The 20,812-nt window shown below is 37.1% G+C and overlaps 1 protein-coding gene across 1 annotated transcript in view; it reads right to left on the bottom strand.

Moving 5' to 3' along the window:
- Positions 1-4,245: 4,245 nt before the first annotated feature.
- The window catches only part of LOC149217992 (uncharacterized), an 87,495-nt gene continuing 70,928 nt past the window's right edge, over positions 4,246-20,812 (bottom strand). The window contains exon 9 of the mRNA XM_089383710.1: positions 4,246-4,555. Within this exon, the coding sequence (XP_089239836.1) occupies positions 4,404-4,555 (152 nt within the window). The 3' untranslated portion in view covers positions 4,246-4,403. The remainder of the gene's footprint in view (positions 4,556-20,812) is intronic.

The raw sequence follows: 20,812 nt of genomic DNA, 5'->3' as shown, positions 1-20,812 counted from the left end.
GTTTACACATATGCTGGTAGCCCTCCTTGGGCCGAGTTTGAGAGCATTGGTAGCAGGTCATAGGGATGACCTGAGGCACCTTTGATTGTGCCATCATTTGATACCAGTGCTAGATAGTTGCATCATCGTGTGTAGCCTGATGATGACAGTGGTTGTGCATTGATGACTATTCATTCATGAGCAATGACATTGAGTGGTAGCCAACAGTTTTGTAATGTGTAGTGACAATGATGTGCAATTGATCAATGGCAACTTAATGTGTAGCTTTGTGCAATGATCAGTTTGTGGGGACAATGATCAATGTCTATCAAGATTCAACATTTATTCTACATCTTTCTTACGACTATTCTACATTGATTTAGAGTACAGGGGATCCAGTGTGAAAATTGTGAAATGTGGTCTTTTGGCTCGTCAAGGTTGTGGCCCGAGAACACTTAAGGGTGGCAAGGTGGTGCTAGGGTAAGTTGTGGCTTGCACAGGGCATTGTGGCTGATAAACTAACAGGGTAGCAAAGCATCGTTTCCCACAACAACTAGTAAACAAAGTGTTGGGGAACTCATGAAGTTGTGGCTTGATCTACAGGGAGTTGGGGCGTTCTTTTGGTCTAGTAGCGTCCTACAGGTTGTAGCCTGTGAATTAGGGGGTTGACGCCTCCCTCAGTTATAGTTAAAATCTTGATATAATTAATTTTCTTTAAACATTGAGAAGACAATTACTAAAGAAGCGTTCAATGGTTTTTGACCTGGAGGGGGTTTTCCACCTAAAAATCTGTGTACTATGTTTTATCTTTCTACATTGTTGTATGGTGTTGCCTATTGTTGATTATTGTTTATGATCATCTGAAGAAGAACAATAATAATAACTGAAGATTAACTAATGCTCTGAAAAAGATTAAAAAGTGCTAATTGCTAAGAAATATTGATTCACCCCCCTCTTAGTGTTTCCAACATTCTATTATAAGACATTCAATTATAAAATATTCTTTGATTGGAATCTGAGCATTCTATTATAACATATTCAATTTGTAAAATCTGTGTTCTTCTTAGGGAAAACCTTAAAACTTCATTTTGGACAATTTGTTTTTTGAAATTGTGTTTTCAAGAGGAATTCATATTTTAGATTAGATTCTCTAAAATTATACAAAGGATTTTTTAGAAATTGACCTAAATGTCGACATCCTATATCTTTCCATAAAAAATTAGCAAAGAGAAAACATTTCTCCCACTTTGTGCTAAATTTTTTTCTCACTTCTTATCTAAGAAAGAGCTTTGATGTCACTTTTAATATTCCTAACCCGAAAACTTTAGATCTATCACATAAAATATAGTACAAAACCCAAGAATGCAAGAGAAAATTGATAAACCCAACAAAAGATCTTTTTGATAATACAAAATAGAGGGCTATGTTCAACCCTTCAAAGAAGAAACCTCATAAAACAATATTCCAAATACAATAACAATTCTTGACAAAACATTACATAACTTTCTACTCAATATAAAAACAATTTTAACTATATATTTGCCCACATATCATAAGAACCTAGTAATTGATCTTCTGGAAACAAAGGTTGACAAGCTCTAACTTGCAATCGACGGGTTAACATCACATGTGGCAAGAGTAGCATCAACAACTCTCAGAACAACTGTGGACGTCCAGACCGTCGGGATAGAGGAGAATGTGTAGAACCTTCAAAACCCAAGAGTGCAGAATGGGATCCCCTTCACTGGGAGTACCAATTTGGACGAGCCTCCTCTACTCCAGCTGGCAAATGAATAGGAAGAAGCCCACATCAATGATGACAATGGGAATATGTAGTTTTTTTCATTAATTTCAATACTAAAGTATGTGTTGCAAGTACATAAAGATCTTAGGTGTTTTTTGGAAATGATATGAGTAGGATTTATATAGAATAGGTGTACTAGGAACAGGGTTAAGATGTAATAGTTGCCAAAATAATTTTTTGAAAATAGTGGATGAAGCATAGATAGAATATGTAACAGGTTCTAGCCTACACTCAAGAGTTTGCTTAATAGAAAATGATACCCATTCTTTAAAAAACAAAGCAAGAACCTAGTAATTAATTAGGGTCTTATTGATAAAGTTGATTTATTTTAATAATAAGTGGTTTGAATGGGTCTTATTCAATGAAGATGGCCTATACATTAATGAAGCATCTAAATAAGAGGGTTATGGTAAGACCCTAATAGAATGAGTAGCACTCTAATCCATATTTACACTAGGAAAGGAACCCCTTTATAAAATAACACAATTTCATTTCTTATGTTAATGCAATTTGTAATATGATAGTTAATTTTGATAACCTTCTTATAGATTCATTTTTTATGTGTTATATATATATATTTCATAATGTTATTTTTTTGAATCATACTTTGAATGCATTTTTTTTAGTTCATGTCATGCGTCTAATTTAATTATGCCTTGTGCTTTGTAATGCTATAATGTTGTAGCTCTTAATGTAATTGAAAGAAAAAGCTTCCATTTCCATTGTATCACTTCATGCATATTGCAACTGTCTAACAAAATCATCATATTTTTCCAAAAGAAATAATGATAGTTACTAGTTGTTTGAGTTGAGATTTTGACTTCCGAGTTACTCTTTTTATGGTCAAGGTTCTTGCTCATTTTGTACTTTATATCAAAGGATTTCTAGAATGGTGTTCATGTTGTTTTTTGCTCTCTATCCCCATTGACCACATCCTTTACTTCATCTAATTCCTAAAATTCTACAAGCCTTGAAGTTCTTCTGAATCACTATTTCCTTCTTTTTTTTTCTAGTCTACATATGGCATTTATATATATCCAACACACACACACACATTCAGTTACGGATGTTAATGTTTTTTTCATCTTGCCTTTATCTTCTTACTTACTACCACAAGGTTCTAATTTATCTAGATTTGGTAACTTAAATGACATCTATGTTGTTACTCTTTTAATTTACTTAACACCAAATGTCTACTATTCAAGCTAGGGTTGGAATCAACTAGAAGAATACATAGAAGATAAATTAATAACAAAGAGCATAAGATATGCATATTTAACTTCAATAGCATTGCATTTAAAATGATAATAATAATGTCTTAATTATGGATTTATTTATTTTTGTGTCACTGGTGTCTTCTTGCTTACCCTCCAAAGATTTTAATAAGTTTGGATTTGGTAAACCAAATAACATCCATGTTGGTACTCTCTTATACCAAATTTTTATTATTGAAACTATGGTTCAAATGAACTAGAAAAATACATGGAAGATAATCTAATAACACAGAGCATAAGATATACATAAGCAACTTCAGTAGCATTTTCAATCATGATGATGTTATAAAATTGAAGTATATGTATACATCTTTAAAGGTTGCATAGAAAAATATTTAAATTACTTGCACCCTTTCATAGGGCATAAACAAGTGTGTATAACATGAACAACAAAATACTTTAAAATATTAGAAGATTGTTACACCATTATGTCCAATAGTTTACTCCATGTTGCTATGGTTTGTTTTGTGTGTATAAGTAACCTTGCTTGCATGCAATCTCTCTTTAAACCATGTGTTAATGGGCCTAGGAGGCATTACATAAGGCTCACAAACATTCTTGAGTTCATAGACAGATGTGTAATCACTTTAACTTGAAACCATTTTATTGTTTTCCTACTTGGTTGAAACTCAGAAATTCTCTTGTTTTCTTTGTCAAATTAGACTTGTCTTTAGTAAACACATTTTTCAAGATAAATAGACTATTTTATAAATATGAACTATCTTCCAAAATATTGAACACCATACAAACTATGTCATGATCTAAAGAACATTTCCTTGTCAAATTCAAATTATAACAATATTTAGATACTTTATTCACAAGACATGAATTACATTTAAGCATAAATAACATCCTATCATGACTATGTATTTCCATTTTGCTATTTCTTAATTTCCAATATACGAAACTACAAATGAGCATAGTGATAATAACCAAACTAGTTTAAGGTATTGATCATATAAAGACTCAAACTCTCTTCTTTAAATCATCATTGACATAAAATTACTATAAACTCATACAAAATAAATTCCAAATAATATAAATGTTTGAGCATTCATATTAAAACCTACCTAATAGGCATTTATTTGAGATGGACCTTTTACGTGGAAAGATAAATAATGCATTTATAACACGTTGCACACGATATAGTGAACGAGATCTTAAGTTTACAACTCAACTATTAAAGTCAAACTAATGAATTATTAGCATATGAATTGTAAACAAACTTTACAACCTTAACGATTATTTCAAATAAATTATTCATTAGCCATGATAACCAAAGGTACAGTTCCTTATGGTGCTCTACAAGATTGAAAGCGTATTGAAGATAATATTATCCGTCATTACTAAGGATCATCATCATGCACATTATGAATAATGACAGATGATGGAAGAATTACAATAGGTTTTCCATCTAAATGGAATTCATCAAAAATACCATCTAGCTTCGCAGGGTAGGCATCGCGATTCCCTCTTAAGTCCACACATTTTATTTGACCTGCATCAGCAAACAAATCATAGAACACATGAAAGTTCTTCACAACGAGAGTATTTATGTAAGCATGTTCCATTTGTGTAACAAGTCATGGCTTACTGTAAATGCAATTTGATTCGTGAAAATGTTCATTGCTAAATCAAACGTAAACTTGATTCGTGAAAATGTTCATTGCTAAATCAAAGTTTTACATGCAATTTTATAATAATATATAATTTACCAATTTCTAAAGAAAAATATATTTTAATAAAATAATTAATATAATAAAGTTCCCAAGATCACCAAGAACATGTAAACATATGCTATTTTACATGGAAAAGCTAAAGAGAAGAAACTCAAATTATGGAAATTGTTAATACAAAGAGGTACGAAGCACGGTATTTATAGATTTTTCAAATTATAAAACATTTTCTACCATCACAACATGAATCCATGAATCGCTAAATTTTGACAAAATAAAACTTTGATATTTTAAAAACGATAGAAACAAAGGGTTATATATTATTACACTTATTGTTATTACTAGGTAGTGTACATTGCAATTGATTCATGATTGATTGCCTATTAGTAGGGGCATTGACTATAAATTTCAGCCTCCTTCCGCAGAGTTTTACATTAGTCACACCATATTCTGATTTTTTATTTTATTTTTGAAGTATTAATTTGCATTTGTTTATCTTCTCATTGACTGAGCGACTTTATCTCTTGTTCAAAAGCTAGTGGCACTATACTAATTGCTTTCCCTATTTCAATTACTCCAGTGGCTTTTTCAATGACCTTATCCGTTACTTCGATGGCTTCTTTAATGGCCTCCTATGTGAGGTAAGCATGCATGCTTTCACGTTTTCAAATTTCATTTGGCTGTTACAAGTGGCAATTCGAGTATCAACAACTCTGCATGCTGATAGACACCTCTCATGATATGTGACTGCCTTTTCTCTTGATCAATAACTCAAGATATATTATACATTCATGTTCGATCCAACCGTTTACAAAGAGGTACAATAATCAGAACCTCAAACATTAAGATACCAAATCAAATAGTGGACATAATTCCTTGTCGTTGACTGTTCGTGGTGGAAGAAGGATCATATTCTTGTTCCAACAATTTACAATCAATTTTTCAACAAAATTATTTCTCAAAATTTATTGTATTTTTTGTAAATTTCTAGTTACTGTTAAATATAAAAACCCTGAAATTTTTTATATTTCAAAACTACAATTTAAATATTATAAAAAATCCAAAAGATATATTATAGTGGATTTTTTCACTAGTGGTTTAAATGCATTTATTAACTATTTTATTGGAAAAATCATCACATAATTGCATTTCAGGGAATCCCTAAAGTCCTAAGTTGTACAACCCCTTGTATTGTGCTCTATATCATGTGATAACATTGTTTCCAAGTGTTCTAATGCTGATCACAGGTTTTGGAAATAATATACAACGATTGGAAGTGATTGGAGGCAAACCCTCGTCTTCAGATTCATGAAATCCAAGATAAATTATCTTTTATACATAATGTTGAATGGTGTTGTCATTGATGTCAACATTTGTTGTTGAACACTCTTAATATTTGCCTGGATTGCATTATTTGCAAGTTCCAATGGAAAGATGGATGGAAAACCTAATAGCCCCACATTTGTTGAGGATTTTGCAGATGAAAGTCAGCGAATTGGATCTCAAGATCATCGTCTTTGGATTCTCCTCGTCAAGCCGATTCTGGCAGTATGTGGTAAGCCGTGAAAACCCTCAAGGATTGGGAGATATCCTTTTTTGAAGATGAAACCCCAAACTTGTGGTCCAAAGCCCCAAAGTCGATGATGTGGCAGATTCTCTTTGGCTCCAAGCATGGATGATATGGCAATCTAATATTGGCCAAGTCCTTGGCTAATTCTATGATGAAGGAAATCTATTTAATAAAACCCAAATTCAATTTGGTGGAAAAGTGAAAAATTCAAATATCAAATAAAGGAAAAGATTTGTTTGAAAATAAATTACAAAGGTAAGATTGATTGTTGGAGGGGTTTGGACTCCTAAAATAAAATATGGAATTCAAATCTCCAAGTCAACTTCCATAATTTAATCAAGTCGTCCATCCTTAAGAAGCCCATTTTATATCTATATAAAGGCACCCTACTTTCATAAAATGCACAGGTTTAATGCACATCTCTTTGTCTGCGGTTATAACTATTTGAAGTAGGACGAATTACAAAAAAAGTTTTGTGATTCTTTTAATTCGTTTGCAATTATTGAGGATGTTTTTCAATGGGCCTCTGAGCATTGTAACTACTGTACGAATTTCAGAAAGGATTTGGAATATTTTTTGTTGGAAGCCAGATCAGTGTTATGCTCTGGAGATCTCAGATCAGTGGCAAAGGAAGAGACAAATTCATTATGGTTATAGGTAGCCTTGAACATTCGACCTATATTATGAACCAAGCCTGAGGACCTGCGGCCTTTGCTTTGGTGGAACAATGGCACCTCTTTCAACGTTTTGTTGTTAAACTTGGTCTCTATCCAATCTTCTGCGATAGATTTCTAGTCTCAATACTTTGACACCAGAATGAGATGAATATGGTATGTTGATGAAGCTTTGCAGGTCATTGCATTCTTGACTAATCATTCACGGGCCATACAATTGACGAATACTTCAATCTGATCTATGCTCTGTACTCAACCTTTGAGCAAAGTCCTGATGCAAGACGTGAGAAACGGACTGTTTTGACATTGATCTGGAATTTGCCTTAATAAGTGGAAGTGCAAAAGGTTTCCTAGACAACATATATATATATATATGCCTAAAGCTCAAATTAAGCCAAGATCTAACTTAGTTAGTCAGACTTTCAAAGGCTCAAGACCAGAGGCAAAACTTATTTGTTGTAGCTGTGTCCACAATAGAAAATGTAGTTGAGGGATTTGTTGGCCATTGTGGCTTAATCCCGAGGCAGAATTCATTGAACATTTGTGAGAGGCCAGCGCCAGTAAACCTAAGAAGAGCTGAGTTGAGGCAAGTTCTGACTTTAGTGGTACAAACCTAAGCATAAGTGTCAGCCCTGTAGCATCTCTGATAGAGCAGTCTACTTTGAAGAAATTTGTGAGTAGTATGACAACGTTTCATGACATCAATAATTGAATACAACGATTAATCGCATGCCTTCATCTCTAGCAACCAAGCAATGAAGAGAGGGTCCCATCTATAACAGTGAACAAGGTATTAGTGTTTAAGTAGCATAATGTATGAACGCTGATTGCAGGTCCGTTGATTTGATTGATCAGTGCAACATTGGTATGTTGTATGAACAAATTGTGTATTGGTCAAGCTGGAATGGTTGATGTTTATATAGTGCACAACCTTGGCAATTACACATGGTTTGATGCGGGTAATTTGATGAACCGAGTGTTGTTTTGGACGCTGACAAATGCACATAAAGTGAAGTCGTGGATAAAAAATTGCTGGACCTTGTGCAGACATTCACATATATTGTAGCCCTTATGCAGTGATGCTTGGATTGTGATATGGCAGTGACCATGATGTGACAACATTTGCAACAATGGTGTATGGTGACTTAACAAGTTATAACTGTGATATGTGTTAGACTTGTTGCATGACAGTGCCTTCATGACAATTGTGATGGTATGTCTGAGATGTTCCTATTGCCTTTTGACAAGTATTCATGAAAGTGCTCTTAGTATAGGACAAAGAACCTTATATGAAAATAACCCTTGATATGGCAGTTTGCTATGACAACAATACATTGTAGAGTGACAAAGATTGTTTTTATAAGGCAATGATCTTCAATGTATGGGACATTGGTGTATGGCAGTGTATCTGTGACGAACAATGTTATGACTGATTTGCAAACTAGAGTGGCTGGTTACTAGATGAATATAATTATTTTAAGCCTTTTGTTCGCCAGAAATATGTTATGAATTAAAAATTCATCAACTAAAAAAATATATATATATATATATTATTTAAATAATTAATTAATAAATTAAGTTAATAACACTTAATTAATATTGAAGAGACATCGGTTCCAAAGGACATGTCTTTTATTTTGGCATGGCCAGTCAACTCCTATATAAGGAGAACCGCCATAGCCATGTAATCATCCAATTCATTCAATTAATAAAATATTATAACTGATTATGTTTTAATGTCAATGTCTATGAGCACTGATAGCGTGAGTGACCAGGCTTATCATACCAGTGGTATCAGAGCTATTCAAGTTCCTCAGCTGGTAACCGCACAGTTCGCTGCCCGACTTCTCCTAACACCCCTGTTTTCCTGTGTTCCATTGTCCTTTGTTTTGGGTGGCCCTCCATCCTGCAGCTTTCCAACTGTGCCACTGTCCACACACACGTCTTGCAGTGGGAAAATTGTCCGACAGACCGAGACACAGTTTAACAGCACTGCCATACCTGCCGTCAAGCATCACATCTTAGTCGAAGGGTCAACGGGTGTGAGGTGGCTACCTTGCGTCATTTCATCTGTGGGTATTAGTATCGAATATATATATATATATATATATATATATAGAGAGAGAGAGATATATATGTATATGTATATGTATATGTATATGTATATATATATTAGTGTGATACACCGGGTTGCCATCGCTGGTACACCGTAGTCGTGACACATTGTGGTCGTTGACAGCGGGGTGAGATTGCACAGTCGGATCAATATATATATTACGTAGGTCAAGCAGGCAGTCAGATACATTTGAGTCGAATATTATAACTAAATAAAATTTAATTAATTAAATTATTTAAAATATATATATATATATATATATATATATATTAATTACTAATTAATTAAAAAATAAATAAATTAAAATTATTTAATTAAAAAAATCGGGTCTACTAGGAAAAAAAAAGAACAAAATGGGCAGTAATAGTGACAATGTAAAAAAAATCCAAGAAGAACTCAATAAGATAAATAAGCGTCTTGACAATATCGAGAAGATAGTTAATAAACAAGACAAAATGGTCGATGATATCATAGACTTAAAAAGCCTGATGAGCCAGTTTATGGGAAAGACCAATCCACCCTCAGTCACACAAAGTCCCAAGACTCCGGAAGACGAAAATTCTCCAGGTCATGATTCCCTGATGCACGAGAAGCCACGAATACCACAACTACACTTCGAAAGAAGCCAGTACTATACGAAATCTCCCGAAATAGACTACCTTAAAATTAAAAAAGAATTACCAAAATACGATGGTAAGCACCATAAAGGTGCCATTGTATGGGTAAATAAGATGGACGCCATTTTTGGAGCAAATACACCAATAGGTGACCAAGAGAAGATCATGACCGCATCCAACTACCTAGAAGCGGAAACGTATGATTGGTCCCTGTGGTGGTCTACTAAATGTGCAGCTTGCTCATTAAATTGGCAAAATTTTAAAAACGCCCTGCTAAAAAGGTTTCATGACGAAGAAGAGGATGATGTATACGAGAGATTTGTTCACCTCAAACAGAAAGGATCGATGAGTGAATATACCCATGAATGGGAAGTATAAGCAGTAAGGCAAAGGGGATTCTTAGATGAAGAGCTATTAAAAATGTATTGTTGTGGCCTTAAAGATTACATTCGGGAAGAATTAAAATTATATAAAACCCAAACCATTGAAGAGGCCAGACACGCAGCCATAATTATTGAACGGAAATATAAACTCCATAAAGCACCATATGCCAGTAATGAAAAATCAAACAATTACTCCAAGGCGAAGTCAAGTAAACCGTCTTTAGAGAGCACTGGTAAATAAGTTCCACCACCAATGCGCAATGGAGGAAAACAACAATCTAGTGTTGAAAGGAAAAGGGATGGCAAGTGTTGGACATGTGGAGATAAGTATTCCCCAGGGCACAAATGCACGACACAAAAACTTTACAATTGCGAAGCCGAGCAAGAAGAAGAATCTTCAGAAGATAGCTCCGACGAAGAAAACAATGAAGAAAATGACAACTCTAATCCAGATTCACAAGAAGATATGCTGCGAATTTTTTTGGCAGCCATCACACGGATAGCTCAACCACAGACACTAAAGCTTAAAGGCCATATCAAGAAACAAAACATTATCGTTATAATAGACTCAAGAAGTACGCACAACTTTGTAGATGTCAATGTTGCAAAAAGATTGAACATTTTCGCTTATCTTGTAGCAGATTTAAAAGTTATGGTGGCAGATGGGAAACAAATAGATGGAGTAGGAAAGTGCCATAAAGTCAAAATGCAACTGAATGAATACGAAATGGAGTCCATTTTTTATGTTGTCCCCCTAGGAGGAGTAGACGTCATTTTAGGAATACAATGGTTGCAAACACTAGGCACGTATTCGGCAAATCACCAAAAGCAGTTCACTAAATTCAAAATCGATGGAAGTATAAGTTGTTTGGGTTCCAAACTCCACCTACTCAAGTCATCTCTGCTCAATAGCTGAAAAAACTTATTCGCAAGGGAGCCCTAGCATTTGTTGCACACTTATTCGCAAGGGAGCCCTAGCATTTGTTGCACAATGTCAGCAGTTGGAGTTAATATTGGCAGAAGTTATTCACCAACCATCAGAAATTTCATCCTTAATACAGAAGTTGAGAAGGTTTTTCAATATTTGCCAATGAAATTACCCCCTGAAAGGAAAATTGAACAAATCATTGAAGTCAAAACAGAGTCGACACCAGTAAATGTAAAACCATATCGTTACCCCCATCATCATAAAACAAAAATAGAACGATTGATACAAGACCTGTTAAAACATGGAATCATTACGAAAAGTAGAAGTCCATATGCAACACCCGTAGTATTGGTCAGAAAGAAAGATGGATCCTTCTGATTGTGTATAGATTACAGAAGACTAACCAAAATTACTATTAAACATAAGTTTTTGATCCCATTCATTGACGAGATGCTAGACGAACTCCACGACGCAGAATATTTCTCAAAATTAGATTTGAGATCAGGTTATTACCAAATACGGGTAAGATTAGAGGACATCGAAAAGACAACATTTAGAATTCATGAGGGGCACTATGAGTTTAAAGTTATACCATTTGGATTAACAAATGTGCCAACCACCATGAATGAACTTTTCCACCCATACTTGCGGAAATTTGTATTAGTTTTTTTTCGATGATATTCTCGTTTACAGTAAGACATGGAAGGAGCACCTCAAACATCTGGAGGAAGTACTATCTGTATTAGAAAAGAATCAATTCTACGCCAAGTTATCAAAATGTACCTTTGGGCAAAAGGAAGTTGAATACCTAGGACATGTTATATCCAGAGAGGGATTCAAAGTGGACCCCAACAAAATCAAAGCAATCAAAGAATGGCCAAAACCCATGAACATATCCAAGCTAAGACGATTTCTAGGTCTAATTGGGTATTAAAAAAGATTCATAAAATACTATGCACACTTGACACCACCCTTGACCAACTTGTTAAAAAAGAACGCTTTTCAGTGGAATAACCAAGCATATGAATGCTTCGAGAATCTAAAAGAAGTAATGTCAACCACACTGGTACTAGAAACGCTAGACTTCTCCAAACCATTTGTAGTAGAATGTGATGCTTCAGGATTCGGAATTGGGGCCGTATTAATGCAAGACAACCACCCTATAGCATTAGAGAGCAAGAAACTTAACAAACAGGAGAGTTTGAAATCAACTTACCAAAAGGAGATGCTTGCCATCATACATGCCTTAACGAAATGGCAATAGTACTGCTCAAAAGTAAATTTTCAATCCGAACCGACCATAATAGTCTCCAATTCCTACTTCAACAAAAGACATTGTCAACAGAACAACAAAAGTGGATGGAGAAGCTGTCAAATTTTGACCTAGAAATATTGCACAAGAAAGCGAAGGAAAATGTTGTAGCTGATGCACTCTCACGTAACGATGATGACAACATAACATGCGCCACCATGGTAGTCATTCCCGAATGGTTAGACTAAATACGAGTTGAATATGCCAAGGATGAGGATTGTGATTCTATGATTGAAAATATCAATCAATATACCAATTTTGAATGGAAGAATGACATAATATGGTACAAGGGTAGAATTTACCTAACACCAACATCCAAATTTAAGATGTAAATTCTAAAAGAATCTCACAGTTCTCCTGCAACTGGACATGTAGGATTTTTCAAAACTTACTACAACATTCGATAATCATTCTATTGGAAGGGTATGAGCAAGGAAATCCAAAAATATGTTGCGGAACGTGATGTTTGTCAAAGGAATAAGAGTGAAAAAGTCCCAATCCTTGGTTTACTACACCCACTACACATTCCAAATTAGAAATGGGAGGATATTTCGATGGACTTCATTGAAGGAATACCTGTATTTGATGGTAAGAACAAGATATTTGTCATAGTCGACAAACTCATTAAATATGCCCATTTTAAGGCTATAAAAAAAACTGGCACAACTAAGCAAATTGCGGATATGTTTTGTAAAAACGTATACAAACTACAAGGGTTTCCCAAGGTCATAGTAATTGATAGAGACGCAAAGTTTAAAGGCAATTTTTGGAAGGATTTCTGCCACCAAGCAGGAATATCGCTCAACATGAGTTTGACCTATCACCCCCAGATAGATGGTCAAACTGAAGTCATAAATAAATGCTTGGAAACATATCTTTGTTGCTTCATCATTGACAAACAAAACAGATGGACCCAGTGGCTACACCTAGTGGAATGGTGGTATAATCATAGTTTTTAAAATCGGCCTAGCTAATCGGTTACCGATCTAACCGACCGGTCAGTAGGGCCACTGGTTGGAACCGGCTGAAAAACCCGGTTAAGGAGGCACTATGGCGAGAATTTGGCCCTAACCAGCCGGTTCCGTCCTAAACCGCCCGATTGCCTGCCATGCCCATCGAGGACCTACAATGTGGCTTTTCCAAGGTAGTTTAGGGGTTTTGGAGGGAAATTAAGGAGTCAAACTTGCAGTGGTTCAGATTGTGAGCGCAATTGGTCTGTTTTTGAGTGCATACACACGAAGAAGAGAAACTGTTTGAAACAAAAACGGTTACATGATCTTGTTTTCGTGCAATACAACCTTCGACTGAGGAGGAACCAAATGATGAACAAAGCACCTGATCTAGATCCCATTGTGTTGGATGATATTGATCCAACATCAGAATGGGTGGAGGAGACTGAAGATCCTGTGTTTGAGGTTGATTTTGATATCGACATGGCTTTAGCGGGGGATGAAGCAGATTTTGTGGCGGCATCAAAACCAAGATCAGTGGCAATATCAAGGAAAGGCAAAGAACCAATGGAAGGCACTGATCGTGCAGGTCGACAAACTCGTGCTTCCATTAGGTCCACTTCTATTGTTATTGGTGGCATTGCTACTGAGGTTGTCGATCAGGCTGAGGCATCCTTAGACTCTGAACCAGATGATGTTTATGTAGCTTCTGATGATGATCCTGTGGCTAGTAGTGGTGATGAACTTGATGATTGATCATGTGTACACTGTAGACTTGTAGTAGGCCAATGGCCTCATAGCTTGCAACATTGTTTTTGGACTTTATAGGCCATTTAGAGCCTCATTGCTTATGTATTTTGCTATTTTGTTGATGATATGTATTGCACTCGGTGCCATTTTGATATATTCACCTTTACATGGTATATAAATGAACAAACTTTGCATATTTTGTCTCTATTGGCTTGGAATCGTGGTTTAAATCTTAAAAATAGTTTTGTTTCATTAAAAATTAATTATTTAATGTATTTTTCTAAAACCGGTTCGTTTAGACCAAACCAGTCCCGGTTAGACCGGTTCCAGTCGGTAAACCAGTTCATTAGGTGGACCGGTCCGGTCACCGATTCCAGTTTTAAAAACATTGGGTATAATACCACCTTTCCAGGCCTTATATGGTTATGAGCCGCCCAGTTGGAAGGACTTTGCACTACTTGATTCTAAGGTTCCAACAGTAAAAGACCACTTAGAAGAAAGCCAAAAAGTCATTAACTTATTAAAAGAAAATCTAACCATGGCACGTAATAGAATGAAACAACAAGTCGACCAATATCGCACTGAAAGAGAGTTCGAGGAAGGAGATTGGGTCTTTGTTAGGCTCCAACCTTATAAGAAATTGTTATTAAAACAACACGGGAAAAATAAGCTATCACCTAAATATTATGGCCCATATCAAATAATCAAAAAAATAAGTAGCGTGGTATATGGACTGAAGATACCAGACAATTGTCGAATCCATAACACCTTCCATGTATCTAGTCTCAAAAAAGTACTAGGGCAAAATCAAATAGCTCAAACAGAGATACCGAAGACCGATGAAGGAGGAAGAATTGTACTAGAACCTGAAGGTATACTTGCTACTAGAGAGAAGGTATTACGGTCCAAGACAATTAAGAAGTACCTCGTCAAATGGAAGAAACTACCGAAGGAAGACTCATCTTGGGAGTCAGAACATTTTCTTCAACAACACCCAACATTACCTATGCTTTGAGGACACAACATTTTTAAGGGAGAGACAATGTTATGAATTAAAAATTCATAAACTAAATATATATATATAATTAATAAATTATTAAGTAAATTAAGATAATAACACTTAATTAATATTGAAGAGACATCGATTCCAAAGGACATGTCTTTTATTTTGGCATGGCTAGTCAACTTCTATATAAGGAAAACCGCCATAGCCATGTAATCATCCAATTCATTCAATTAATAAAATATTATAACTGATTATGTTTAATACCAATGTCTTTGAGCACTAATAGCATGAGTGACCAGGTTTATCGTACCAAAATATAAGTTGCTTTCCAGAGATATTTAACAAGCTAGGGTTTCATTTCATGGTTGTTGATGTGTTGTTGAGATCAATTCAATTTTGAAGTAGAGGCAAGATATTATGTACTTGACCTGCGAGAATAACAAAATGCCAGAAATACGAAACAATATTGCCAAAAACACAAAAATATCACATGAATTGAGACAATTTGTAAAGATATTTTATTATTCAGAAGCAGAATACAATGTTCACTTGCCTCTTCGAGGGGGAACCTCCAACAAAGCAGAGCTCAATTACAATAAAACTTGATGATTCTTCCCTTGCTATCTAAGACTATTTATAGCTTTATGACATCCAAAACCCTAACTACTAGTGGTCCCTTGCATAATACGGGTTAACCACTTTATTTATTAACTATGGCCTGTTTATAACTAATTGTGGTCCCTTTTCTATAATGCAGGTCAACCACTTACAATTATTATTAATGTGGATAACCACTTACAGGCTTTATTGACTCAACTAACTAACTAATTATGACTCTAACTAGGCCCCTTGGGCTTATTACATAAATAAAGGGGTTAGGGTTGGACCCTAACATGCCCCCCCCTCCCCATCAAAAGCAGCCTTGTCCTCAAGGCTGAAGCTGTGGAAACTACTGAATGAAGAAATTTCAACCCCCACTCCGGTTATCAGTTTTCCTTATCACTCCATGCATTTAGTTTTAAATCCAAGCATGATAAAAATTCTAAAATCTGAAAATGACAATATTTTTCTGAAAACACAAATTTAGAGATTTTACAACTGCTGAAATTGTAGAAATAAAACACAACAAAATTATGACAGCCACACACAAAAAATAACACAGTGATTTTTGGTCAATGTGACCCTGGAAAAACCCCCTACAACTCTTAGGGAAAACCAGTTTGAGAGCTCTTCTTTATTTCTGAAAATGCTTTTACAAAGAAACTGAAATACACAGTAAAAATTCCAGCAACCACAAATTACAACTTATCTCGATTTCCGTGCTTGAACTCCGCCTCGAAAATCGTGCCAATCAACAAACAACCAAAACAGAAATTTTTACAGCAATAAAACAACATTAAATGCTGTACGACCAGCCTCGAAAAATGTGCCCAAAACTTGCTATCCCTCTTCCTCGATTTTTGTGCCTTTCTCCTGTTGTACGGTTTTTCCTTGGGATGCGTGCCAATAAACGTTGCTGCCCAGATTCGCTGAAATGTCTTCTTGCTGCTCTCCTTCACTTCCTCACTGCTAAGAAATTTTCTCCTTGCTCTCTCTTCTCTTTCTCTCAAATGCTCATGAAAGAATGAACGATATTTTCCTCTTCTCTTTTCCTTTTATTGTCTAAATGACCTTTTGGGTTACCCTAAGATCTAATGGTTGAGATTCATTTAGATCTAGGGATGAGAATAAATGTGCATTTAATTCTCACTTTCTATTTTTTAACTCACCCACTTAAATAAAGACCCACTTAGCCTTTTATTTCCATAGTCACTTTTTCACTTTCTAATTCTTCATTCACTTTAATAAAGTCACCTTTAAATTAGAATGTAACTTTACCACTTATAAAGTCACTTTTAAATTAGAATGTAACTTTACCACTTATAAAGTCACTTTTAAATTAAATTGACTTTACCGCTTATAAAGTCACTTTAGGAGAAAAGTAAAAAATAAATTTGGACACTTTTCCCTAGGCTAAAGATCAAAGCCTTAGGGAACCACTTGTCCTCTGGTACCCAAATTTTAACACTCCCCCTTACCGAGGAAAGTGTTCCTCACCACTCCCATCTTGTCTCTGAAGTATACATGCTTGCCACGTGGTAAGGCTTTGGTGAAAATGTCCGTTGTCTGCTCATTTGTGGAAATGTACTCAAGCTTGACAACTCCCTTTTGGACATAGTCCCTAATGAAGTGACACTTGATCTCAATATGCTTTGACCTGTCGTGAAAAACTAGATTCTTCGTGAGTTTTATGCAACTCTGATTATCACAGTAAATTATTGAAGGTCTCAATGCCTGACCAAATAGACCAAACAACATCTTGCAAAGCCATATGGACTCACAATTAGCCAAACTAGCAGCCATATACTCTGCCTCAACTGAACTCAATGCAACTGACTGTTGTTTCCGGCTGATCCACGACACAACTGCCAAACCCAACCCAAAACAACACTCGGAAGTACTCTTCCTATCTGAAGCACAACTTACCCAATCTGAATCCGTGTACCCTGCCAGTCTCACTCCATCACCCTGTCTATAATCCAGACCAAAATCCACTGTCCCCTACAAGTAACGAAGAATGTGTTTTGCAGCTACACAGTGCACTCTCCTAGGCTCACACATGAACTGACTCATAGTGTTAACTGCAAAACATATATCTGGTCGAGTGTTGACCAAATACATCAAACAACCAATCAACTGTCTGTATAGAGTAGGATCCACCAACTCGGAATCAGAAGCATGAAGCTTCTTCCAGTTAGTGATCATAGGTGTAGACATGGGTTTGTAGTCCTCCATGTGAAATTTGCTAAGAATATCCATAATGTACTTCCCTTGTCCCAGGAAGAAATGCCCCTCCTCCTGCCACACCTCCAATCCCAAAAAATAATGCATCAAGCCGATATCCTTCATCTCAAACTCTAAAGCAAGATCTCTCTTGCAGCCCTCAATGAGTCTCTCTGCACTAGTGATAATCAAGTCATCAACATACAACACCAGAATGAGAAGCTCCTCACCCACCACAATGAAGTATAGGTTCGGATCAGCCTCACTCTTTGTGAAACCCAACTGCTGCAAGTATGTATCAATCCTCGAGTACCAAGCTCTAGGAGCTTGCTTCAAGCCATAAAGTGCCTTTTTCAATCTGCATACATGGGACTCCTTCCCATGCACCTCAAAGCCCTGCGACTGCTCAATATAAACCTCCTCTTGAATGAAGCCATTGAGAAATGCAGTGTTCACATCCATCTGGTGGATCTTCCAACACATCTCTGTTGCAATCGATATAATGGAGCGAATAGATGTATATTGAGCTATGGGAGCGAAGGTCTCCTCATAGTCAACTCCCTCTACCTGTGAGAACCCTCTTGCCACAAATCAAGCCTTGAACTTCTCAACACTGCCATCTGCAGCATGCTTTATCTTGTAGAGCCATCTGGAAGTAACAACTGATTTACCTTCAGGCCTCGGCACTACCTCCCAAACATCGTTCTTCATAATAGAAGAATACTCCTCCATCATGGCCTCTCTCTAGACCTGCTGGCTGGCTGCCTCCTCATAACTAGAAGGCTCGGAGTCAACAATGCTTGTTACCAATGCCATGTAACTACAGAACCGCTCAGGTGGTTTACTCTCTCTAACCTATCTCTTTGGCCCAGCAACTGATGTGGCCTCGCGCAAGGTATCTTGAAGCCACTTGGGCTTCCTCTTCCCTGAGCATGCTTCTCCCACCGGAGTGAAAGAATCCTCATCATCATCAGAAGCTTGAACTCCTGAAGGCCTGTCAATTGACCTCATGCCTGAACCTGTGCCTGTAGATGCTAAAGTACCGTGCAAACTGTCCATTAGTGGACTACCCTGTGAACTGCTCTGCGGACTACCCTGCATGCTGCCCGAAGAACCACCCACGTGACTCTAAGAACCACTGCTCACTGATGGCCCTGACACTGTAATCGACGTACCTCCTAATCCTTGCGACTGACTCAGCTACTCCTGAGGGTCTGGTGACTCTGGATACTCTAACTCCCGTGACCTCCTGAAAGCTCTCTCCTCCTCGAACTTCACATCCCGCTTGACAACCACTTTCCTCTGCGCAGGAATATAAATCCGATAAGCTTTCAAGGTCTCGCTATAACCCACAAAGATGCCCTTGTCTGCAGTGGGCTCTAGCTTGGTCCTGTTCTCCTTGGGGACATAGGAATATGTAAGGCACCCAAAGATACGAAAGTGCCCAACATCAGGCTTCTTCCCAGAAAAAGCCTCCTCCGGAGTCACATTCCCCAAGGCACAATGTGGACTCTTGTTCTGCAAGTACACAACAGTGTTGCAGGCCTCTGCCCACAAAAATAAAGGTAACCCCTGATCATGAAGCATGGCTTTGGCAGCCCCTGCAATGGATTTGTTCTTCCTCTCTGCAACCCCATTCTGTTGGGGGTAGTAAGGAACTGTGAACTCCCTCCTAATGCCTGCCTCAGCACAAAAATCAACAAACTCACCAAGGGTATACTCCCCTCCATTGTCCGACCTAAGGACCTTGTTCTTCCTACCTGTCTGGATCTCCACAAGAGCTTTGAATTCTTGAAACCGCTTGAAGACCTCACTCTTGGTCTTTAAGAAATAAATCTAGGTCTTCCTAGAGTGGTCATCAATGAATAAAACATAGTACTCATAGCCACTCAAGGATACATGAGACATTCGACCACTCACATCGGTATGAATCAAGTCAAGGATCCCGGTCGCTCTGCTGTCACTGCTGGGAAAAGGGGATCTGGCAAACTTCCCCATAGCACATCCTCTGCATACATCAAGGTGATCAGAACTAAAATCTGGCACACTAGTGGTGATCTCCCGCAATGTACTCAAGGCCCCATGATACATGTGCCCCATCCTGCGGTGCCAAATCTCACACAACTCTGAACTGCTAGATCTGCTATCGGTCCTGTCTGGGGTGCTGCTACTCAATGCAATTAGGGGCTGGAATGAGAACTTGTACACCTTGGCATGGCGCACACCAATCTCTCTAGCTGAAGAAGCTGGAGTTTCCCTAGGATATATAAGCACCTGCCCTCTCCTGAACAACACATCATACCCTCTATCCTCAAGTGCTAAGACAGATATTAGGTTCTTCTTCATTCCAGGCACATATAGAACATCTGACACTTTCAAGGGAGGTTTGGGTCCCTTATCAAATGTCAATGTCCCCACACCGACTGCTCCAACAATGCTGTCATCACCAAGTACTACCTCCATATCAGTATCACCCTCTGAAAGCTCTAAGAAGTACTTTTTGACTCCTGTCATATGGCGAGAAGCGCCATTGTCAACATACCAAATGCTAGAAGATGCTCTGCTAGTAGCGGGGAAGGCACACTCCCTCTGAACTTGTATGGTAGGTGATCCTGCACTAGTGGCCTCACAAGCTATGAACCCAATCTCCCGATCAAATCTCTCTGAGAAGCTCTCTATCTCTGCAAAAGCTGCCATGGGTTTGTCTTTCCCTTTCTTGTTCTTCTTCTCTGGACACACAACAGCATAGTTTCCCAACTTTTGACAATTCCAACATTTGACTTTGGAATAGTCTTTCTCCTTGTTCTGCTGCTTGCCTTTACCTTTGCTTTTGCCTCCACTGTTGGAAGCTTGCTTCTTTGCTCTGCCCTTCTTGCCTCTTGCTAACAATGCCACATTGTCATCCTCCTCCACTTGTTTGGCTGCCCCAAGATGGTTCTTTCTTATCTCA

This window comes from Pinus tabuliformis, chromosome Q (genome assembly GCF_031772625.1).
Source record: "Pinus tabuliformis cultivar Carrire ecotype Pingquan chromosome Q, CPIR1, whole genome shotgun sequence".
Taxonomy (NCBI): Eukaryota; Viridiplantae; Streptophyta; class Pinopsida; order Pinales; family Pinaceae; genus Pinus; species Pinus tabuliformis.
Note: the sequence above shows the minus strand (reverse complement) of the source record. Positions and strands in the feature narration are given on the sequence as shown.